Consider the following 24710-nt stretch of genomic DNA (forward strand, 5'->3'; position numbering starts at 1 on the left):
TGGCTGCTGTGGAGTGTGTTCCTCCCCTGTAAAAGCAAGAGTCCTCACACGCAACCTCACGGCGTGCTGCATTTGTCCTGTGTAGGGAGCTCCTGCTGCTGCTGCTGCAGGGAGTGGTGGAGCAGCTCTGGTGACATTAGCAATCCTGGCAGCCCTTTCTCTATCTGTCTTGGACCACCTGTGTCACCAGCACTCCTATGACACAGCCACTGCCAACAGTCTGCCTGGTGTGACACAGCCATGACCTCATCAGTGCTGGTGACCCTCACTGGGATGTGGCTGCATCACTGGGATGTGGCTCTCATCTTCCACTTAGTTACAAGAGAAGAAGCAATTAAATAACAGCAGACACACACACCCCCCACCTCCCCACCCCCCCACCCCCCCAACAATACCTCCTAAATACCAAACCTGAAACATGCAAAGCAAAGAAAATGCCCCCAGCTGGAAATGCTGGGGAGGGAGATGAAGGGGCTGTGGCAGCAGTTAAGAGAGAAGCAGCTCGGGAAAGGTTAAAGGAGAATCAAAAGCAGCAGGGCTTGCCCAAGATCCAGTTTTAAAGATATCTGTGGCACTTGCTGTTGAGATTTGGAGGCTCAAAGACCTGTCCAATGCCAAGCCTTCATCCACAGGTGTCTGGTAGTGCAGAAAGAAATGTCCTTTTTTATAGTGAGGGTGACTTAGCACTGGCACAGGCTGCCCAGAGAAGTTATGGATGTTCCGTTCTTGAAGACATTCCAAAGCCATCTGAGTATGATGCTGGGCAGCTGGCTCTTAGGTGGCCCTGCTTGAGGATAGACTTTGGACCATAGGACCCCCCCAGAGATCCCTTCCAACCTCAACCAGTCTTTTCTTCTCTGAATTCAAAATATGTGACCTCAAACGACCATCACAATCCCTGTGAAGTTTGGTTCCACTAATTGCATGGTTGTTGTGACTAATCTCTCCTGGGTTTCTGTTTTGCCTCATCATTCAGCCAAGCAACTCCTCTCCTTTCCTTTCCTTTCCACCCATGCTGGTGCTGAGCTATTTGTGTGAGATTGTTGGGTTTTTTCCCCCTGAGCTACCTCAGGGTTCTCAAACCTGGAGCCAGCTTCTTTCTGTCCTCACTGTAGCTGCCTGATTTCCTTGCCTCTGCCTGCCACCAGAGCAGACAGTGGGATAGCATGTCCTAGAAAATATCCTCATCACTGTAATCACAGCTTAAATGGAATCTGAATTGCATATTTCTTCCAATCTCTGCATGGTTTATGACTGAGATTTTTAAAGGGACCTTTTTTTTTTGGCTGGGTCTTTTTTTTTCCCTTTAGTTTCAAGCACCATTAAGAAGCCTCCTGCAGCTTTGCCTCATCTGCCTGTGTAGATGCTGCTGTTGGTTCATAGGAACCATTCTGTCCTTTTATGATCAACATATTTATCTTCTGAAACTTGATTAGGAAACTGCAGGCAGTATTTTTTCCTTTAAGGCTCTTTTTTTTTCCTCTCAAGAAAACCATTGGCAATTGCATGTCACATACTAAATCTCTTTTTTACTCATAGAATCATAGAATAGTTTCAGCTGGAAGAGACCTTTAAGAACTGAGAATCCAACTTGGTAAAGTCTGGTGCTAAACCATGTCCTTCAGCACCATATATGTGTGTCTTTTAGACACCTCCCAGGGATGGCAATTCAACCACTTCCCTGGGCAGCCTGTTTCAGAACTCAATCACCCTTTTGGTCAAGAATTTTCTTCTAATATCCAACCTAAACCTCCCCTGGTGCAACCTGAGGCCATGTCCTTTCAGTTTATCACTTGTTACGTGGGAGAAGAGACCAACCCCCACCTGCATCCAGCCACTTTTCAGGGAGTTGTAGAGAGCCAGATGGGTCTCTGCTTAGCCTCCTTTCCTCCAGACTCAGCAACCCCAGCTCCCTCAGCCACTCTGCACAAGACTTGTTCCCCAGAGCCTTCCCAATCTCCATTGCCTTTCTAATAATCATGATTATCTTTATTTCTTTTTGAAGGTAACTACTTTAGCTTCTCCAACCCCCTCCCCCCCGGGCTTTCAGTAGGAAAAAGGCAAATTCATTTGGAGCATTCTCTTGCTCCTCCATACAACCTTCTGATGTAGCTTCTCCTGGCTGCTTTCCTCTGTTCCAGTCCTTCTGCACAGAGAGAGCTTCACCAGCAGCACAGATCAAAACAAAGTAAGCTCTAGGAGGGAAGAGTTTTCTTTTTCTTAGGCAACACATAATTATCCACTCCTCCTTTCATAGGAAATTTGTTTTCCCATTAGGCTTATGAGGGGCTGCAGCTGTATCATTCCCTTCAATCTCCCAAAAATACCCCAGGGTGGGATTTGCTTTCTGGTCATTTCAGTCAAGCAATTTAAAGCAGTGAATCACCAAGTTGCCATTTCTGGCAGCTGCATCTCTGTGTTCCTCTACCTCCACAGGCATGGTTAGCCTGCTGACGTCGCCTCTGCTTTTCACTTACCGGGGCTGAAGAGCTGGTTCTGTACCCGACACAGCAGGTACTGAAGTGCAACGATTCTGGCCTCAGGATGTAATAAGTAGTGCTGCTGTGGATTCCCCTGGCTATGTAACAAGATGAAGTCCACAGACAAGCTCCTGGGAAGGCTTCATTTGTACTCTGGATTTCTGCTTTTACTCAGGTGTTCTGCCTAAAGCCACAAGGGGCTTTGCAGCTACCTTTACACCAACAGACTCATGGATGCCAAAGCTGTAAAATCATTTCCCTGCAAATCCTTTTGGGTTTGGTTTTGACATAGTGAAACAATTTTAAACAAAAATTGCATCTTTGTAAGGGGGATTTCCCTTTTTTTCTTTCTGCAGCCTCAGCAGGACAATTCGAGTGGCTCACTTCAAACAGAACAGTCATCTTAGAATCATATTAGTGTCTCACTTGGAAGAGACCTTCAAGATCATCAAGCCCCACACCACCATGACCCCCATGCCATGTACCAAACTGCCATGCTTACACATTTTTTAACCCCTCCAGGGGTGGTGACTCCATCACCTCCCTGGGCAGCCTGTGCCATCGCCTGACCACCCTTAGGGTAAAGAAATTATTCCTAATATCCAGCCTAAACTTTCTCTGCTTGCAATTTTAGGCTGCTCCCTTTAATTCCTTGGTTACTTCAGAAACCAAAGTGAGTAGGAGCAAAAGATTCTTGCCCTTTTCATAGTTAAAGCAGCAGCATGGAGAAGGAAATAGCACGATCCCTGTCTGAGCACTGAAAGCAATGTGCTAGTCTAAAGCAGCCACAGTGACCTCTGCCAATACAGATTGCTCAGGTCTGGCTTAGGTAAAACCACCTCAGCAAGATGGTTTCATTTTGTTGATGTGAGCCTGAGGAAGACCCTCAGCATTACCTTCTTAATCTTTCCCTGCAAGCCTGGTAGCAGAGGAAGCATCAGGCTGCAGTTAGCCCCTTTCAAAATAAACAGAGGGGGGAAACCCAAGCCATTGAAAAAAGAACCAACATTGCACTGTCAGAAATATGAACCAAAATACATCAATCTCTTTCCAGTTACCAACACAGCATCTTTGTTTATGAGAAAAAGATGGAGAGGAAAGCTTCAGGAAGGGCATCATTCTCACTGTCTTGTGGTGCCACTGATGATAAGCTCCAGGGAAACCCTGTAAAGTCTGTGGTCTTCCTACCTCTTGGGTTGAGGTTTACTTCCTAGACCTTTGGTTGTATCCTGGTGCCACTGAGCAAGGGACACTGCCAGACAGTCCCCTGGGCTTCCCCTGTGCTGGAACAGGTGGACAAAGTCCCACATCATCCCTTGAGTGCTCTCTTAACATGCTGAGCTGGTGGAGGAAATGATGTTAGCTTTCTGTTGGAGCTCTGCAAAAGAGAGATTTTTCTCCTCTCCCATTATCACCTTGATAAATCTCTTTAAGATCCACATTCTTGTCCTTCCAAGCTCCTCAGAAGAAGAGTGTAAGTGAAATGGCTCTCATGAATCACCTCTTATTGACAGGACTGTCCATGGGTGTTTTGGGGCAGATTAGGTTGTTTTTATCTGGCTGTCAGAAGCAGTTGTGGGCAATGCATGCACCAAAAATGCACAGAATATTTCTTTTTCTACTGCTGTAAGATGCAGATATACAAAGAAATAAAAGTAATCACAGGAAGATTTTACTTGATGATGCAGTTTGTAAATCTCAGCCACAGACTTTTCCCTAATACCATAAAACCTCTCCTGAAGACTGGGATGAGTCCCAGTTTCCTGATCCAAATTACACCACTCATGCAATCAGCCTCTTGACAGTGATGTTGCTGACATTGTTTTCCAAATCATGGTTCAGCCCAGGTCTCTGAGGGTGACTTCAAGAGACAGGCAGGCAGATAGGTCCATTTTGTTTCCTTCAGAAGGCACTGGCTCCTGCTGGCATGCTGGCCATAGCAGGGTGTGCTAAGCTGAAAGCTGTGTTATGCCACCAGCTTACCCTGTGCTAAGTTGCTTTGTTTATGAGAAGATGCCCAAAAAATCTTAGTGTGGCTTCATTTACAAATGTCCTGATTCTCAGGGACTCTGCCACCAGTCTGCTGCTGCTTGCAGACAAAGCACAAACGAGCCTCATAAAGATCAGAGGAGATCTGACCTCCCTGTTTGTCTAAATTATCACTTGTAAAGAGGATTTGCATTGGATAATCTTTATTCTAGTCACTACCACGAAACCACGAAGCCAGATGAAGAACTGGCAACCATCATTCATCAAGCAATGCAAACCCACAGCCTACTGCCAACCCCCGGTGCAGAATCCTCAGTAATTAGATCTGGATCATTCTTTTTTTTCCCCAGGAAATACTTTTGCACAGCAGAAATGTATCCAGGCAGTTGCTCTGCAAAATAGAGACTTGCCACTGGCTGGTATGAAAGGAGAGCTGGGTTAAGGAGATGTCCTGCTTGTGCAGCTCGTTGGGGCTCACTCTTCTAGAACTGGGACAGCAGGTTTCCTGGCTGAGCTTGAAAGAGGAACTTAGAAGTGATGAGACATTGACTGCTGGCTTTGACAAGGAGGAATGTAAGAAGTTTGGAGTTCAGTGTCAGGATGGAGAAAGATTGAGAGTGAGGTTATGATTACTGTATTTCAGGGTAAGGTTTCTAAATGGAAAGCTTTGGAAGAAAAGCTAAGGCAAACAAGGAGCTGCCAGGCTTGATTTGGGTCAAGAAGACAATAGGATGGGTAAATGGTGAATTACTTTGTGCTTTATGGGAGGAAATCTGGAAATTATCCAAACCTGCTAAATATCAGGTTCTGGAGCTAAGGGAGATGAAAGCTGTGTCTACATCTGCTGAATGAATTTGTTTCTAATGTCAGGCAATTGCTAACTCTCTGAACTCAGGGAAGTTTTGCTGGCTGGATGCATGCAGGACAATCATCTTGTGGCAAGTGCTCAGGCTGAACATCATCTCCTGGGGGTCTAGAGAACTTAAAAACAGTAGCTTGTGTCCCTAAATGTGGGATTTGTCCTTTCAGACTCAGATGTCTGTTACTGTACCTGAAATAATTGCCCACATTAATTTCTTGTCAGGAGGAGAATAAGTGTGTTGAGAACACATCTGAGTCATCTAAGCCAAGTGTATCTCACCCCAGGAGTGCTTGTTCCTGTCCTTTGACAGCATGAAGAGACCATGCCCAGTTAAGATTGGCATCACATCCCCTGCCCTGTGAAACTCTACTGTTAGATAAGGTGAATCCCACCGTTGGAAAGCAAGGAAAAAGGTAGAGACAAGAAATGATGGAAAGGCAAAGCCCAGGCTGAGTTGAGGGATCAGCAGAAGCTGCCTTCACCAGGTGGAGAAGACAGAAGGAAAGATGACCTGCTGTGAGTGAGTGATTGCTGAGTAATTCTTGGAGGGCTCAGTTAATGGAGTTGCAGCTTAATTAAACCTCATCAGTCATAACTTGTCTTGCTGGCATGTCTTGAACATTAAATAGAGGAGGGAAGCAAATAATAGAAACTCTAGCAGGTAAGTGGCTTGCTCACACTAATGAGTGGGAATGTGCAGTCAGCACTGGGTCAGGCAAGGGAGGAATGAGGATTCTTCTCATGGCTGCTCTCCCCAGGGAGCTGGAATGTCTGGTCAGGAGAGCTTCTGTTTGTAAGCACAAAAGGAAGGGCCCAAACCTGCTTCACATGTGATCCAAAGGTTTTGGAAAGGAATACTTAGTGTCAGGGTGCTCCCAGGGCTACTTTGGGTTAGGGCACTGTGACTATGGAGGAGGTGTGACACCACGAAGTTTACTCTGTGGGCTCATTGCTTTCATTTGCAGAGATACGAAACCTTCATGAGAAAGCTCACACAGAGCCAAACCAAAGCAGGTTGGAGGAGCAGAAACCAAACTGCCTAAAATAAATAAATACCTATTTAAAAGTGCCATTCCCCAAATTTGCACAGGACCACAAATGTCCAGCTCCAAGCTGTCAGCTGCCTGACCTGTGCTTGAGGAAAAGGAATCTGCTCCCATTGCCTCCTGCTCTTAGCACAGGTGCAGCCATCTGCTAACCTACTTGTGCGGTTCCAGCCCTGCCTGAAGAATAAATAGTGTGGCTGATCTCCGAGTCCAAGCTGAATGGCATAAGAAAGAAAAACAAGCAGGGTCAGGGGGAAGCTGCTTTTCACCACTGTTTCAAGGATCACCAAAAAATCACCCCAATAAATGACTGATTAAAAGAGGAGAAAATGTTCTCCTAGCCATGTCCTTCAGCTGGTTCCAACCCCTGCTGAAGGGCAGGGGAGGCTGTGTGGAGCTGAGATACTAAATAAGCAGGGATGTGCTCTGGAGAGAATTACCATTCTGGGCTCAGGGTGTAATATTTCATATTGCTTTATTACACAAGTGCAATGTACTTTGGTAATGATGTATGAAAAAAAAGAACAAACAAAAACCCAGAAGTGGTGTTAGTCAACTCTCTTTTGCTCAAAATATTTGCATATTTTTCACCTGTCAACAATGGAGAGAAAATCACTCAAAGCTTAGTCACCTCATGCAGGATTCTGAAATGTCAGAGTTGATTGTTACATGGAAAACAATCAGTATGGGAGTAGGGAGAATTTCTCATACAAGTTAGGTTCACCAAAGGTCTGACATCAGCTCCAGAATGGGAAAGGCTGGAGGTATTTCCAAGGCTTTCAGCACTGTTTGAAAGGTATGGAGTGTTTTGGCCACCTCCTCGTGATAATGCAGCATGAATGCTCTGCCTCTCTTGTTCATAAATCTGATTTTCTTGCACCCTTCCTGGTGAAATAGGATCTTGCCAACTCTAAGTGAATTACAGCTGTACTTGACCCGGGGGGCATGGAGGGGGGAGGATGAAAGACTTCTTTCCCCTGACTCTCAGAGGTGACAGTGTTGACGTTTCGTTTTCATCACGAAACAAACCATGTCGTTTCAAGGATGCTCAAATGCTGCTGCTGCCTTTGAAATAGAGTGCATTTCAAATGCTCTGAGGGGGTCATTCAAAAAGCTCATTTTCCAGAATAGTAAACAGCAAGAAATATGTGCTCTAGGCACAGGAAGAAAACAAAGCAGAGCAAGGTAGTTTAATGCAAGGGAACAGGACCTGATTTGAAGTCAATTGGCATCCAAGCTGATTTACTGCAATGCATGGCCTGGCCTGGCAATGTTGCTGGGATTGCATCGGTCCCCTGGTGAACTGATGTTGAAGGAATTTGCACAGCATTTAACTCCTTAATCTCCAGTTTGCTAACCAGATGCCAAGAGGCTGTTTGTTTGGCTTGGGTACCAAGCAAGGACCGCAGCGACAGTAGCAAAGTGTAGCTGCTGCTGACCTTTGAGAACTGCAACATTTCACACCTAATATTCCCGAGATGTGCAGTGTAGTTTCTGTACTGATGTGACAGAGTTGAACAGCTGCCTGTGCTGAATCTGACACTTTCCATCCCTGACAGTGTCCTGTGGCACACTGGGGTATGTGTTTCAAAGTGGTTCTGCACATTGCATGTGCTAAACCCACGATGAAACCATGAATGATGAGAGAGAAAAGTAGAGGTGGGAATATCAGCACTGCAGGGTTTGGCATAGCTGGGCCTGGTTTGCAACAGGTAGGAGAAAGATGCTCTGATTAAGGATGCAAGTTCTTAATCCAAATACTAAAACTCACTGAGACCTTAAAACCTCTGTCTCTGAGCTTACTTTGTTGAGCAGGGAGTGCACTGAGAGTGGTCTGATATAATGTAAGTATTAGTGTCCAGTGCAGAAGATGTGGTAAAGGAAGAAGATCTCTGTTCCTTTCTTGAGATTCTCTTATCCAAGACTGAGGAAACAAAGGCAGCAGCCATGCTAGGAATAGGTGCTTGAGAAAGGCAAGGAATTGACTGCCAGCCTTCAGAATGAAATCTGGTATGACTTTACTACCTGCAGCATTTGGCTTACAGGACAGAATTGAATGTTGGGAGCCAAGTGTCCTGTGTGTCATACTGTTCACTCTTTCATTTAGTCTACTGATTAATGTTTACCTAATACCTTCATGGTGCCTTTTTCCAGAGAGAGAGGAGGTTATCCCACTGGACAAATAAACTTGTCCTTGGAAGGAAAACAGACTTTGCTGAAGTAGGAAATACAGCCAGAAAGAGAAAGAGATCTGTTGGTGTAAAGTGTGTCTCAGCCTGTTTGGTTTTTTAATCATTGAAATTCAGGACTTTGTAGCTGAAACTCACAGTTGAACTCTGATGACTCCCTCTGGGGAGGGGCATTTTAGGGTGTCAGGGAGGGACAGGACGAGGGAGAATGGAAAAAAAAATAGAAATAGGTAGATCGAGATTGGATGTTAGGAAGAAGTTCTTCACCATGAGGGTGGTGAGACACTGGCACAGGTTGCCCAGGGAGGTGCTGGAAGCCTCATCCCTGGTGGGTTTTAAGGCCAGGCTGGATGTGGCTCTGAGCAACCTGCTCTGCTGTGAGGTGTCCCTGCCCATGGCAGGGGGATTGGAACTGGCTGATCCTTGAGGTCCCTTCCAACCCTAACAATTCTATGATCCTATGATGCTTCAGTGAAGTATTTTGGGAGGTCTAGCACTTGTCTGCTTTCTGCAAACAATTTCCAACCACTGACACACACAAGATGCCTAGATGCTTACCCTTTAGAGGATGAGAGTGCATGCAATAAATCCTCAGTCTTTGAGTCATCCCAAATACATCTCAGCACATCTGCTTCTTTCCTCACACAGCCCCATTTCACTTCAGCATTTCTAATGTCTGGCAATAGTTTTTCAAGAAAGGAGAGAGCTCCCCAGCCCTCCTCTCCCCACCACCCTGATGCACTCATGAGTGAATGTTTTGAGGAGGGAACTCTTTGTTCTCTCTGTAACTCAGATTCATCTGAATTTCTCGTTCTGGAAAACATTTTATTCTCTCTGTTTGTCCTGGGATTTATTTCAGGTTCTACCCTCAGTCCCACATATAAGACTACTACTTCCTTTTTAGCACTAATGTGCAGGCAAGCTGCTGGGGTGGGGGACAGAGAGAGCTGCCCTCTGCAGTGAGAATGCCTGGAGGTCTTGGAGCCCTCCTCCAAATTTCCCTTTTATATTTGCCAGGAACAAGAAATGTCCCAGGTTAGCTGGGATTCAACCCCTGGCAGGTTGTTTACTACTATTATGCTGCTTTTATACAAGTATCAATTTGGGGAACATTAAAATGCTGCTGAGATCTCTTTGTTTGTTGGTTGTTCTTTTTCCCTAGCACACCAGTCACATTTTAGAGCAAACAATGGTGACACTGGCACAGATTTTGCTAGAAGGTCCTAAGACACTCACCAAGAAAGACCTTTATCTTTTTGTTTGCATTTGAGCTACAGAAAGCTGAGAACGATGCCAGTGAGGGTTTCTGTTGTGGCCTGTGGGGGAAGCTGCTGCAGGCTGGTGAGGCTTCTCTTGTCTACTATTCTCACAGCATTCATGTGAAAGCCAATGTGGAAGGACATTGGAGTCTTACCAGAGGGCTGTGTTGTTTCAGGTTTTCTTTCTTCACCTTTTCTTCCATGTGAAAATGAGGCTGGGGATCCACAGACCTAAGCTGCATGCTGAGCATGAGACAGTGTCACATGGAATAGTCCTTCTTCTCTTGATTTTATTTTGTGTTGGTTTTTCTGTGTGTGCAATCTCTAAAGGAAGAATCTCTTCAGTAATCTTGTCCATGGGAATACTTGCAAAGAAACAAAAATAGGAGGGGGTTGGGGAGGGAATCACATGATGCTCTCTGTGCTCACACCAGTGGGAGCAATTTTGTACCTTGTGAAGTTCTTTTCCCCTAGGTAGTTCTTTCAATTCACAAAGTAGAGGAAATTTTGGCATTGATAGGTGTAGAAGTTCTTGACTATGCAATTAGAATAAAACCCTTTCCCCTTGAAATTATGCCAGCTTCAAATGCTGTGAACAGAGGAAGGAAAATGAAGAGAGAGAAAGAAAATAAGTCTGAGAGGGAAATAAACTAATTAAGCATAATTAACTGTACCTGGATACACAATATATATATATATATATATTTATAGGAGACAGGTGTCACCCCATTGCTCCTCAGTTTCTGTACCTTCTTTTCTCAGAAAGAACATTACTTGACCAAAGCCTTCTAGATTTGTCCTCTTATATGAGACTGCTGGAGGGAGTAAAATTGAATTGGGATAGAAGCACTTCAGGACACATCAGCAGGCATGTTAAGACTGGGCATCATCATGAGCACAAGACATATGCTCTGACTTCTACGTGCTGTCAGAATGGGATTCAGGAAGAGAAGGCCTCATGGGGGGAAATGGCCATGAGGTTTGTAGCCCAATGTATTTGGGAAGCATGCAGGAAGTGTTGCATAAAATCTGATTAGAAACAACAGCAGAGAGAAAGGATTCAGAAGGGAAATGGGAAATGTTCATGCATAAATTAATATATGCCCAAGTGTAAGAGTGGCCATCTGGCAATTCATCCCTAACCTGTACCCTCAGGAGAAAGGAAACCATGGTTTAGATGAGGAGAAGATGACTTTAAAAAATGCAAATAAGATAAAATTAGAAAGGCTCTTAGCTTTGGAAAAAATAGGTGGAAAGCAGTAAAACTGGAGGAGAACAGAAAGGCTGCTGGGAAGGGTAAGGGCTGATGAGCTGGTTTATGAGCTGCTGTTGTAGGAAATAAACTAAGGAAAAGCTGCTGTACAGTGTTGTTGCCAGAGCCTGACGTGATCCTGAACTGCAGAGTGAACAGGAATTCAAAGTGGGAAGATTTGGTGGCACAGTACAGAGGAGAGCTCTGTTCTTCACATTCTGGGTAGGCACACGTTTGTATCTGTGTGGCTGTGAACGTGAGCTCAAAGTGGCACAGGGAATGAGCATGGCCTTGGGCAGGTGCCTGAAGATAAGCATCCAGGCAGTTGCTGTCTTGAATGAGAGCCTAAGGAAATGTGGAGAAACTGCAGTAATAATAATAATAAAGTTTCAAAGTGATGTCTGAGGCCTGCAGAGGTTCAGCACTGTTTGGTGGGCAGTGGGAAACAGCAGCAAACCCTCAAACTTTTGCACCTGCACTTCTCTAAGCAGCAGAGAACACCCAGCCAGTAATGTCTCACACAGAGAACAACAGAGAGGCACTGCTGCTAAAAGGAGCATCAAAAACTGGAAGTGCAACACACTCTGCAGCCAGATCTTCCAAGGGATGTACAGAAAGACCACTGGTTGTGATATGTGTCTTTGTAGTGGTAGATTGTTGCTAGTCTTAGTAAAGTTATCCTGAAGCAGTCAGATGGGTAACAGAAGTAGTTAAAAGAGCAAAAGTTGTCTATAAAAGCATCTTAAAGATAATGGTTCACAGCTAGACAGACTAATCAGGAGGTATCCTCCTTAGTATATTTTCTAATATGAGAACACTGACATTGATTCCACTGTTTTGATATGGAAGGATATTGAATGAGCTTGTGCAGCCAAGAGGGTTACTATTCATAGTCATCCTTGTAAGCTGCCAATCATCACAACCAATAGCTCTGGACAATGGAGAATGGAAAATTCATGAGGTAGTAAAAGTAATATAAAGATACAAAGCCATATTTTGCCTCTCATCCCTGGGTCAAAGCTGGTTCAGAGGGGTACCAGTCCAGAAATAAAGAGATTTGTTGTAATTATCTTCTTGAATGTTTAAAGATCATGCAAGATAGGCCTGTGCTTGAATATCCAGCTCTAAGTAGGAGGAGGTTGGTACAGGTAGTTCTACCTGAGCTTGCTAGAAAAGGAGAAATCCTTTTGGTTGTTCTCCTCTTTCACAAGCTGCAAGTGCTGGCCAGCTTCAGCTTTGCCTTCCTCCCCACCTTCCTTGCATTGCCCTCTCCAAAAGCACAGCACAACTCTTGCTTCTTTTCTCTTCACCCTTTGTCATTTACAGAATACAGAATTAACCAGGCTGGAAAAGACCTTCAAGATCATCGAGTCCAACCTATCACCCAGCACCACCTAATCAACTAAACCATGGCACTCAGTGCCTCATGCAGGCTCTTTTTAAACACCTCCAGTGATGGTGACTCCACCACCTCCCTGGGCAGCCCATTCCAATGGCCAGTCTCTCTGGATTCTGGTCTGGGGAGCAGAGCAGGGAGTAGCACAAAACAGAGCAAAGAAAGGAACCCTCCCAAGCTTGCTTGTCCTGTTAATGCTTTTGCTTTACTCTTTAGAATTCAGCTGAGATGGTTAGTTTGAAAAGTCAGTGCCTGACACAGGAGTGTGTTTGAAGGAAGGATTAAGCCAAGGTTATCAGTGACAACACAAAACAGTAGTCTCTGGACACAAGAGTTTTGCAATGAAAAAATGTTCATCAGCAGAAGCAAAGACTCTGCAGACAAACTGCTGAGCTTCCCCTTGTCTCGTGGTTTGTTCTGGTTGTGACAGCAGTAAAGGAGTTGAGCACTGGAAATTGTTTAGAGACAGCAGAGAGGACTCTACTGAGTAACCAGAGAATTAACTGCTCTGAAAATTAGCAGGAAGTTTAATACCACAGTTTCTGAGGGCTGTTGTTGTTGTTCCCTTTAAGCTTTTCCCACACAAAACTCTTTCTTCAGTCCTTCTTGGTGGCATGTGGATAACTGTCTGCCACACCAGAGCTGAGCAAACAGAAGCAGAACTTTGCATTCAGTCGGAGGCCTCCTCTCTGCCATATGTCTGGGAATACAGCAACATTTGCAGACAAAGAACAACTGAGCTCAAAAAGAACTCAAAAGCCTTCAAAACTACCAACCCTGAGAGGAATTTCAAGTCTCTGTATTTCATTCAGTCAATGCCCTGACATAACTGGAAAATGACACAGCTCCTGAAATTGTTTAACTGTTTCCACATTTTATTCTTGCACAGGGCTCTGTGCTGGCTTGGGTTTGCTGGGATGTGACGTTTACTGTGGGTTTTGTTCTGGTTTAAAGATACAGGTGGGATGAAGCAGAGAAAAACTCAGTCCTTTCATACAAGAGTTTTTCTTGCCCCCAGTGAGGTAAGGACATTCTTGGTACAGTCTGCAACAATGCAAACAGCTGATGATGTGCAGGGGGAGAAAAAAACCACCCAAATTTTCTGTGATTCTTTAGTCAGTAAGGCTTTAGTCAGAAAGGGTTTGGATATTACCAGCAGCAGATTTCTCAGCACAGCCTTTTCATGTGGAACTGTTGCAGTAGCAAAACTCAAAGCTAATCAAGATGAAAGGCAACTTGTGCAAGTTCAGAACCTTGTGATAAATGCCTTCTGAGAGAGCCAGGTGTAAGGCTTCTGGGTTCTGTAGCTGTGGGGTTCTCCTGTTTCTGAGATGTGCTTTACCTACAACAGTTGCCTGAATATTTTTAACACCCGTTGGTAATAGCAGACTATTTCTCAGCCCCCTTTTTCCTTCCCACTTTTCATCTCACACGTGTTAATCTGACACAGTTAATTGCACTTAGGATTGCTGTCAGTATTTCATCAGAGGCAGATTTATGGAGTGGATGAGCTGTTGATTATTAACATTATTAAGAAGGTCCTTCTGATACCTTTGAGTGCTAGGCAGTACTGGGACTTGAGGATTTCTTTTTTTTCAGCAAAAAAACCCTCAAATTGTGCATGAAAACATAAGTGATGACTATTGTCCAGTGGAGTTAGAACTAAGAAAGGTCAGGAAGCCTAACTGCAGCTGTACAGACATGTGGAGCAGGAATGCAGTTCATTGATTTTATACCTAATTGATTTTATTGTTTTTTCTCCCAGGAGACAGCTTCCCCTATCTTTAGTGGCATCAGTCCCATGTTCAACTCCAAGATCAATATTTTCCAGCTAAGCTGGCAGTATTGTTTATGAATAAAATAAATGGAGGAATGTTGGGGGTTCTAATCTTCAATTCCTGCCTACCTAATTTAAAAAACCAAACCCAAACAACCACCCCCACCCCCAGCAACACTAACAAACCCAAAACAAATCAAACAAGACAAAACAATACCAAAATATCCAACCCAACCCAAAACAACAACAAAAAAAACCAGCCAAGAGGTGACCTTTTTCAAGTACTCCCAAAGTGTTCCCAAGCCTCAGAGAGGAAATGCAAATACAGACTTTTAATGCAAGAACCTGTAAACATATTTGACTCTGAATTAGTTTGTTATGCTAACAGGGCAAGCATTGAACTGCAGAAATTAGGGGCAAGGGACAGATAAATACCAGCATAGATGGAGAGAGGGGGTTTGTTCAAAAGCCTCTGACCCCTAAGCTGTGTTTAGCCACCTAACCCAGACATTTGTCCCTGTGCAGCCATATATCACTCAAGGTGATTTCAGCAGCACAAGTGAGTATTTAGCTGTGCAGTCTCTCTCTTTTCTTACTTCTTTTTCTTCTCACAGGGTATCTCCCTCCACAGGATGTTGTTCTCCCCTGAGCCTAGTAGCATCCACATCCTTCCCTTATGTTTACCCATCTGAGTCCTCCTGACTCAGTGAACTCCAAGAAGCCATAAACTGGGGCAAGAACCAAGCAGTTGTTGCATCTTAGAGGACAGGAAGTATCGGCATGGGAAGAGAGTGTCAAAAGAGAGTGCAGTGAATTCTGAGTTTTGAGTGCTTCCCACAATTAGTAAGAGGTTAATATTCTCTTTTCCTTTATTCACACCATAAAACCTCTTAGCAGGAAAATGCTCACCCTCCTCACAATTGTGAGTGCAGCTCAGACTGGTGAAGATAACTTAGCTGCCTGCAGATGTGGGATGAAAGCCCTGCAGTGGCTGTCTTTAAGGGTTTCTGAGGGTTCTGTCATGGTGCTGCTACAGAAGCCACACTGAGCTCTCAGTGATCCCTGCTAAAATGGTCAGTGCCTGCGACCATCCTTTCCCTCAAGTGTTTCCACCAAACATCTTCAGCTGATTACAACAAATGTGAGGCTGACAAATGGCGAAAAATCTCTTGATGAGTGTCCTCACTTCACCCATTGCTGTGAGGGCATGGCAGAGGGAGAAACTGGGTGCAAATCAACATACTGCCATCCTCTCATGTGTGCTGCTCAGAGAGTCTTGTGCTGCCTCCCACCATCACCTCTCCAAGCAGAGGATTTCCTCGAGGCTTGAGCTGGAGCCATGCCAGGTGAGGTGAGGTGAGGTGTTATTCAGTAATTGCAATGGTGTGTATGATGAGGTGGGGATCCCCATGTTCAGGTGAGGATGAGAGGGTGAGCAGGGGAATTGGCATGGGTGGGGAAGGACAGGGAAGGTCATGGGATAGGACAGGACAGCCTCATGTGACTGAAGGCTAGGCGTGAGGGGAGATGGTGGGCAGTGGGAGCATCCTGGGGGCTGTCCTAGGAAGAACACCCACTCTTACTGCTAGGGAGCCCTGGAACTCCCAGGTGTAGTTTAAAGTTATTACTCTGGTGGCTCTCTGCCAAGCCAGAGAGGGGATTGATTGCACTGAGTGATTATTTTGCATGCCGCATTCATTTCTCGCCACCCCCTTCGGCTCCCACCGCACACACACGCAGGCACACCCCTCATGGGCCACCCGTAAGAGCAAAGATCTCCTTGGGAAGGCAGAAAAGGATCTCAGCCTGGGCACGGCCGGGGAGAAGCGGCACTAACCACTCCCAGCAGAGGGGTGGTACAGCCGGATGAAGCGGACGGGAGGTGCGTGAAGGGGAGCCCCCTCACGGAGCCCCCCGCCCTGCGGGGCAGCCTTGCCCTGCCTTCTCCGGGAGGGTTGGTCTCGCCACGCCTGCTCTGGGGCAGCCCTTGGGAGGGTGCAGGGGCGCTCCCCAGCTCCGACTGACAAGGGGAAGCTCTGAAAAAAAAACAACCATCAAACCGAACCTACAGGAGAACATCGGCGTGGGAAGAGGGGGGAGGGAAGACGGGGAGGACAACGCAACTCACATGCCAACCTGGCAGCAGGCTTTTCCTCCAGGAAGCAAATCCCCGGCGTTCTCGGGGAACTCTGTCCCAGCCGCCACGAGGGGATAAGGATGTGGCACCGCCTCGACCGAACCGGCGGCGTCTGCAGCCCCGCGGCCAGCGCCCGCCCCGTCCGGCCGCTCTGAGCGGCGGTTCAGCACCGCGGACAGCGGCGACTCACAACCGCGGACAGCGGCAGCGCCATGGGGGGCCGCGCAACGCCGCGCAGCGCTCCGCGGCTCTAGAGTGAAGCGGACCCGGCTCCGACGCGCTCATGTAAGCTGCTGCCCCAGCCGCGGGGCTCTGCCTCTCCCAGAGCCGGCTCTCAGCTCCCGCAGAAATGCCCTGGCTCTAGTGCCAGTCCCTAGCTCTGCACTGGGAAGTTTTGCTGGGGTTAGAGGTGGCTCGGTGCGGCTTGGTTTTCTCCGAGCCTCGAGCATGGGCTGGCCTGAGTGAGGTGGGTGGCTGCGTGTGAAATTGCTTTGGCTTTCTCCCCTCGGAATTTGTGCGAACATCCCCAAGTGTGTTTGTTTCAGTGCCTCGGTGCACCTCAGGGAGCTTGGTGTTTGTTACCAGCCACATGGTTTGGAGCCACGCTGCAGTTTCCTCTCGTAGCTAGGTGAAGCTTTTAAGGGTTTCTTTTTCCTGGAATTGATGTGGCTGAGGCAAAACGAGGAAAAATGAGGGGTGCAAACACGGGACACTGAATCGTGCCTGTTGCTGTTTCCTGGGTCTAATTGCTGCCAGGAGAGCTTCTCTCCACGTTTGTACCTTGTCTTGAAATAACTCTGAAGTGAACAAGGAAAAGGGTGCAGCAAGAAGGGGAAATGCAATCCGGCCAGAGCCGAGATGAGCAGTTTTCAGAGCTCCTTCTTTCTCTTTTCAGTTGAAGTGTTTGATGAAAACCAGCATTACACTGCCCTCTGCTTGCACAAGTAGAAATGTTTTTCGTTGCTCTCGTCAGTAGTACAAATTTATGAATGAACAGGTATTGCTCTGTTGTGCTCTCAGTGAGATCTGAGCCTGGGCTTTCAAATGCTTCAGCGGGGAGGGCCAATTATTCCTCGTATGAGTAGGACCTACTCCTTTCGTGGCAGTCCGTTTGGTGGCCCAATGTGTTAATGAATGACAATAGAAGAGAATGCAAAAACAATCCTGGTTTTGGTCTGTCTCATGTGTTCTGTGATGCCTCTGTAACCATCAGTCACCTTCACAACCATGTATTGAGGGGAAACAAGGAAGAAAGAACAGAGGAAAGAAACCACCCAGTACATACATTACAATGCAGTAAGAAGCTGAATACAAGAACCAAGGTGATTATGTTGCAGTCTCTCCTGCTGTAAAAGCCTTGTGTTTGTGCATACCATTGCTTTGGAATGGGAACAAAAAACCTGATGCTTAGTTTATGAGAAGAGGGAGGGTGAGACCACTGAGCAGCAGGGGATGGGTTTTTCTGAAAGACAGCTGCCAGAAAGCCAAATTCTATTTCTTTTTATTTATTTATTTCCAAACCACAAGGCAGAGATGCCTCATTCCTAACAGAGAGCAGGGAAGACACGAAAATTTAGATGCTGGGATAGACTTGGTACTCTGTCCTTAGTGTTTCTAGGTTATTCCCCTCAGACTTTATGCCTGATGGCAGGAAGATGATGGAAATGTTAGTTCCTAGCCTTTAGTAACATGAGAGACCTGGTTTGTCCTCCTGAATGTATCTGGTGCTGCCATTTCTTAAATGGACTTGAAAAGGTATGGTTTGGTTGACTTCACCTGTACTTCCACAAGGAGAGAGGCCTCTTTGCAAAGCTTGACCTTGAAATATCATTTTCTTTTATCTGTATGAACAGTGGGAATGATGGAGAGGGGGTATTGCTTCCTGCTCTGTAGGATTAGTCTGCAAGTGAATAAATAACTGTCTGAGAGAGAGCTAAAAATAATTATCCCTAGATAATATCCCTAAATATCCCTAGATAATATCCCTAAATATCCCTAGATAAGTGTACAACTTCTTATGTAGAATGACTGTGCTGCTAAACAGCATTGAATTCATGCTTTGAACACCCAGAGGTGAAATAAAAGCATTTCAAAGCACAGAAAACTTTAGAATAAGCTGTTGTTAATCAAAAGTAACCACCCAAATGATACTGAGTATACAGAGTAAGTCAGCAATATGTCCAAAAGGATGCTTAAATCTTTTATCTTAAATGATAATACCATGATTTTGGGGTAAGAATTAGAGGCTGTTCAAGGTATGGGAGAAAAAGAGGCTGGTACATGCCTGAGCAGCATTGGGAAGGCCACAGCAGCCTATAGCTTGTAGGCTCATAAATGTATCCAGTTGTGCTCAGTCTGTGCTCCTGACTCAAAGTCTGGAGTCTGCTTCCAAAGCTGCTGCAGTTCTTTAAAGGTGCAGCATCCCCCAGGGTTTGCTCTGACAATTTGCCTCTCTCTTCTCAACAAACTGATTTCTTTACCCGTTTGTGTCTGCTGATAGAGCTTAAGGTCCTGAAGTTTTGTTCATGTTTTAGCATACTTTGGGTGATCAGGCTTCCTGCATGGAAGCAAAGGGTTAACAGAGGGAAACGGCCTTTTGTTGTTACAAGAGCTCCAGAGAGGCCTCAGGGAGTCTGCTGGCTCTGTGCTCCCTGATTCTTTTTAGAAATATTGATGTAAGTAGAAAGAAAAATAACAAGTGTCAATCTGACAGTTTCTGGGGCTCTGCAGGAACCCAGGGTAATGCCTTCAAAACAGCTTTCAGAAACTTAAATTTCCTTTTCAACAACACAGAGTCAATGTCTCCTCAAAGCCAACTCTGATGATCGCTGTGCTCAACGTGAGGCGTAGTAAAGGTTACAAATCCAAAGTTTCTTCAGTAGTTTCTGGACAAGGGGGCTGTTGAAAAGGGCACAGGAGGACTCCTGCCAACCTCTCTTCACTGAATGAAAGCAAACCCAAAGTGTGGTGAGAGGCCATGGGTTCCTAAAGCTGCCTTTGTAAATGCTCTGCTGAATTTTTAGGCTTTAAGGCAAGTTTGACATCAACAGAGAGTTCTGGAATTATCACAGTACCTAATACCTATCAGTTTCAGTACCTGCTCAGGCTTCAGATGTTTTAGAAACTCAGGCAGACATTATTCATCCTCTCCTCTGTGCTTTTAACGTTCTGCTTCAAAGCCATATGTAAAAACTGCAGTTTAACCTCTAAAGGCATTTAGGCTTTTGAAGATTTTCTCCAAGACTCAACTCTAGATGCTACCATCTAGATGCTACCATGCCCCTCCAAAGGCTCTTGTGAGAGACTAGAGATGCAGCAGAAGGTCCTGCACGGCACTGTCTGCCACAATGTGGAAAGGAGAGTCAAGGAGAAAGGATGTTTGCTGGAGTAAGCTCAATACATAGCAGTTCAGCTTCCCCCCTGTGCCTAACTTGTCCTGCATGTCTGGGACTTGGACCAGTTAAGAGACTGTGGTTGCAAAACCCTGAGAGTTTCAGCTTCAGCAGTGTTTTCAGTGGCACCACATGAAGAACAGCACTCATGTTGCACCACGTTCCCTTTTCAGGTGCTGATTGTCTCAGTGCCTAGAACCCTCAGTGCAAGTTGCAAGGACCTGCTCTTGGGCATGTTGATTAGCAACTGAGAGGGAGATTTGTTAAGAGCTAAATCACCTTTCAGCAATTGCTATTCTCCTCCACTCGCCACAGGAGTCCAGACATCTTCTGGCTGTGTACAGCTGGGTGCACTTTGCTGCAGGCAGTACTTAGGCCCTGATATTTTTGGTTTTCTCTTCCCAGACCATTTTCTCTCCAACAACACTGCATACATTGGCATTCATTCCTAGAAAAGCAGAGTATTTAATTGCCTGATGAGTTTGATCACTAGCTGTCTCAATAAAATATGCTAATGCAGAGTCATTTCCATGCAAAGCACCTTCAGACAGAAATGGTAAGATAAATGCAATCAAGTTATAATCACTTCTCTCTTTTTTTTGAAAGAGGGCACATTACACACACTCAGTAAATATGAACTTGCCTGCACAGAGCTGAGAAGCAGAATAAAAAAGGCGCTGGGAACAGTCATGACACTGCAGCAGAGTTCAGTTTCTACGATCTTCAGCTACTGCACCACCACTTCTCTATCACAATTCAGGGCTCAGGTCAGACATAATGGTAACTTTCTTTTCAGAGCAGGAGCTGATGGCTGAACATTACTGCTGAAATTATTCAAAGTTATAAGTGTAATCTTTTTATTCATCTCTTCTTCTCTCTAAAGGAGCTGAAGTGTGATAGCTGAGGTATTGATCTCTGCTCACAACCAAGGCTGAGGGTCGTAATTCATCTGGGGGGAAGCCCTCTGGATTTACAGAGCTCTTGCCCTTACCTGCTGGCAGTGGTTGGCTCTGGGCTGTAGGGACATGCCTGCAGAACATTTATTGCAATATAGGTGCTGGATAGTAACTATATTTTGGAGGGCAGGTATCATTTTCTGTTGCCTCTTTCTCCAGTGCAATTCCTGTTAGAAACAGTGTTTGGAAGCAGTGTTCTCTTTGACCCCAAAGTGAAAGGAAGGTGCTTTTCCCTGGCATGTTATTACATACACAACAAGCAGGTGTGAATTAGCTTTAGGCCAAACTCTAGCCTCCTTTCTCAGGCAAAAAAAACCCACCCATATGAGAACCAGGCCAATGGTAATATTTGATGTAGTTTTATGCTTACTTGGTGTGTGATTACATGGTAATCTGTCCCACCTGTCTGGGTTCTCCTTTAGAGAGCTTTCAAGGTCTCTCCCAATCCCTAACATTCTGTGATTCCAATTCAGGTATTTTGGGGGCTTGATACAGCTCATTTTTTCTGGGTTTTTGCTTGATTCCATTGCTCTTCTCTTACATATTATTGAAGGCAATGTATCTAGTCTACCCTCTCCTGGCACCTTTTCCTTTCATCATTCACCTCAGCACTTCCAAACTCCAGTAGTTTTTGTTTGGTTTTTCTTTCCTTTCTTTTTTTTCCAGAACAAGACATGAACTTTTCACTCAGTGAAGGTCAAAACTGACTTAGAGAACAGATGGAGTGCAGAGGGATGAACCTTTGCCACCCACCAAGCATTAACACCTGCTTCTTTGTTACATCTGCCCACTGAAGCTTAGAGGCTCCTGAACATTTTACCCAAGTGATTTAGGGCTTGCTTTTGGACTGAGTGCAAATGCTTTTTGTGGGAGAGGTTTTGCTTTTGCCTTTTTTTTACCCAGGCTGCTCATTCTGTAGGCTCGGGCTGGCAATTAACTCCACGTGCTTAGACTCTAGAAGAGGGGCAAATTCAAACATAAAAAATTGAAAAGAAAAATCAGAACGGCCCTGAAAGCAAAGGGTGGATGGCTCAGAAACACAGATAGATTTAGGACTTCAGTTCAGTTAATATAACATCATGGTTGCTCCCTCTTGAGCCTGCTTGTACATAGGCATGGCTTAATTTGAGAGTTCCAGAGAAGGAGTAAGAGTAAGAATAAGAATAAAAATGAATAAGAATAAGACAAGAGTAAGAATAAGAATAAGAATAAAAGAATAAGAATAAGAATGACTCCCACCAGCTCCAAGTAAAGGCATTTCAGCCACTTCAGGGGGGAAATTAATGACCCTGATCTGATCTGCCCTCAGGCTGTGGCCAGACACCTGTGGGTTTGTCTTTCTGCAGTAGCTCTCTGAAAGATGTATACTGGGGAGTGATGTGACACTGAAGCAGAAGTTATTCCTGTGTTATCCAGGACTGGCCCTTGGATTTGGGCACTTGCACTTAGAGTAGCTGCCAGCTGTATTTCAGTGAGAAAATGAGGCAGGCATTCATTAAACTGCTCTAGACCAGGAAACAGAGAAAGCAGCCACCTAAACTGTCACTGTAGCATAGAAAAGCAGCAGTGAATGAAAAGGTGGTTTGCTTGTAACAGCTGAATCTTACCAGAATACACAATTTCTTTATCCTTCCCACCAAGTGTTTCAGTTCATGGAGTTTTAACTTTATGGAGCATAATTTATTGGCCTAATCCAAGCTCTATTGACATGGGGAGTCCTGCTAGCTCTTTGTAGGTTTCATGCCCTCAAGGAGGAAAACTCAAGAAGAGTAATTCAGAGGAATGCAGCCTAGAGGGTATCATTCCTAATTCCTGTGTGATTAAGTGCTAAAGAGTAAGAATAGAAAACAAGGTGTCCATACAAATTTTTGCCTGTTTCTCACTGAGCATGTGCCGTGTATCCTCCTTGAAATCCAAAAGGGAGCTCAAGTCAGAAGAGAACTGGGCTGGTGTCCACAAAACTGATCTTTACTCCATATGTATCCACAGGACTCTAAACTACTGCAGAAAGCTAGAAACATCTGCTGATAATGAGACATTTCTAACCTTATTTCAGGTTATGAGAGATTAGAGGAGGCTGAGGGGAGACCTCATTGCACTTTACAGCTACTTGAAAAGAAGTTGTAGTGAGGTGGGTGTTGGTCTCTTCACAGGAGGTCAGGGGTTGGAAGGGACCCAAAGAGGTCACCAGGTCCAACACCTCTGCCAGAGCAGGACCATAAAATCTAGCTCAGGTCACAGAGGAACACACCCAGACTGGCCTTGAAAGTCTCCAGAGAAGGAGACTCCACAACCTCTTTGGGCAGCCTGTTCCAGTGCTCTGTGACCCTTACAGTGAAGAAGTTCCTCCTTGTGCTGAGGTGGAACCCCCTGTGCTGCAGCTTACCTCCTCTTCTCTCAAGTAACTAGTGAAAGGACAGCAGGACATGGACACAAGTTTCTCCAGCGGAGGTTTAGGTTGGATGTTAGGAAAAATTTCTTTACTGCAAGAGTGTTCAGGTGTTGGACCTAGCTGCCCAGAGAGGTGATGGAGTCCCCATCCACGGAGGTGTTCAAAAGCTGTGTAGATGTGGAGCTCTGGGACACGTTTTAGTGGGCATAGTGGTGTTGCATCAGCAGTTGAGCTTGAGGATCTTCGAGGCCTTTGCTGACCTTAAGGATTCTACGGTTGTGACTCTCCAAGGCCATAACCAACCTTCCCCTCTGGCTTTGTGCAGGTTGAGGAGCAGCAACTCTAAAACCATGCATCGGCGGCACACAACGCTGCGGGAGAAGGGCCGGCGGCAGGCCATCCGCGGCCCAGCCTACATGTTCAACGAGAAGGGCACCAGCCTGACGGCGGAGGAGGAGCGCTTCCTCGACTCCGCCGAGTACGGCAACATCCCCGTGGTGCGCAAAATGCTGGAGGAATCCAAGACTCTCAACTTCAACTGCGTGGATTACATGGGGCAGAACGCCCTGCAGCTGGCCGTGGGCAACGAGCACCTGGAAGTGACAGAGCTCCTCCTCAAGAAGGAGAACCTGGCGCGGGTGGGAGACGCGCTGCTGCTAGCCATCAGCAAAGGCTACGTGCGCATCGTGGAGGCCATACTGAACCACCCGGCCTTCGCGCAGGGCCAGCGCCTCACCCTCAGCCCCCTGGAGCAGGAGCTCCGGGACGACGATTTCTACGCCTACGACGAGGACGGCACTCGCTTCTCCCACGACATCACCCCCATCATCCTCGCTGCGCACTGCCAGGAGTACGAGATCGTGCACATCCTGCTGCTGAAGGGCGCTCGGATCGAGCGGCCCCACGACTACTTTTGCAAGTGCAACGAGTGTCTGGAGAAGCAGAGGAAGGACTCCTTCAGTCACTCCCGCTCCAGGATGAATGCCTACAAAGGATTAGCCAGCGCCGCTTATCTCTCTCTCTCCAGCGAGGACCCTGTCCTCACGGCGCTAGAGCTAAGCAACGAGCTGGCCAGGCTCGCCAATATTGAGACTGAGTTTAAGGTAATTTATCACTGGGGGGTTTTTTCCTTCTTTGGGCTGAAGGAGTTTAGGGGACTTTGTGTCTTACATGTCTGGAAAGTCTTAAGAGGAGCGGCTGAAAGAAATGGGGTTGTTTAGTCTTTGGAAAAGGAGGCTGAGGTGAGACCTCAACACCCTCTACAACTAACTCAAAGCAGGCTGGAGTGAGGTGGAGGTCTGTCTCCTCTCACATGCAACAGGCACCAGGATGAGAGGAAATGGCCTCAAGTTGTGCCAGGGGAGGTTGAGGTCAGGCATTAGGAAAAATGTCTTCACGGAAAGGGTTCTCAGGCATTGGAACAGGCTGCCCAGGGCAGTGGTGGAATCTCCATCCCTGAAGGTATCTAAAAGATGCATGGATGTGCTGCTGGGGCCGTGGTTTAGTGGCAGCAGCTAAGCAGCAGTGGTGGGATTGGAGCAATTGGTGAGCAATTGCACTTGATGATCTTAAAGGTTTCTTCC

General features: G+C 46.0%; 1 protein-coding gene across 1 annotated transcript in view; it reads left to right on the forward strand.

Annotated features, from left to right (window-relative positions):
• Nucleotides 1-16321: 16321 nt before the first annotated feature.
• The window catches only part of TRPC7 (transient receptor potential cation channel subfamily C member 7), a 73347-nt gene continuing 64958 nt past the window's right edge, over nt 16322-24710 (forward strand). The window contains exons 1-2 of the mRNA XM_054168417.1: nt 16322-16672; nt 23453-24230. Of these exons, the coding sequence (XP_054024392.1) occupies nt 16671-16672; nt 23453-24230 (780 nt within the window). The 5' untranslated portion in view covers nt 16322-16670. The remainder of the gene's footprint in view (nt 16673-23452; nt 24231-24710) is intronic.

Source organism: Dryobates pubescens, chromosome 16 (assembly GCF_014839835.1).
Source record: "Dryobates pubescens isolate bDryPub1 chromosome 16, bDryPub1.pri, whole genome shotgun sequence".
NCBI lineage: Eukaryota > Metazoa > Chordata > Aves > Piciformes > Picidae > Dryobates > Dryobates pubescens.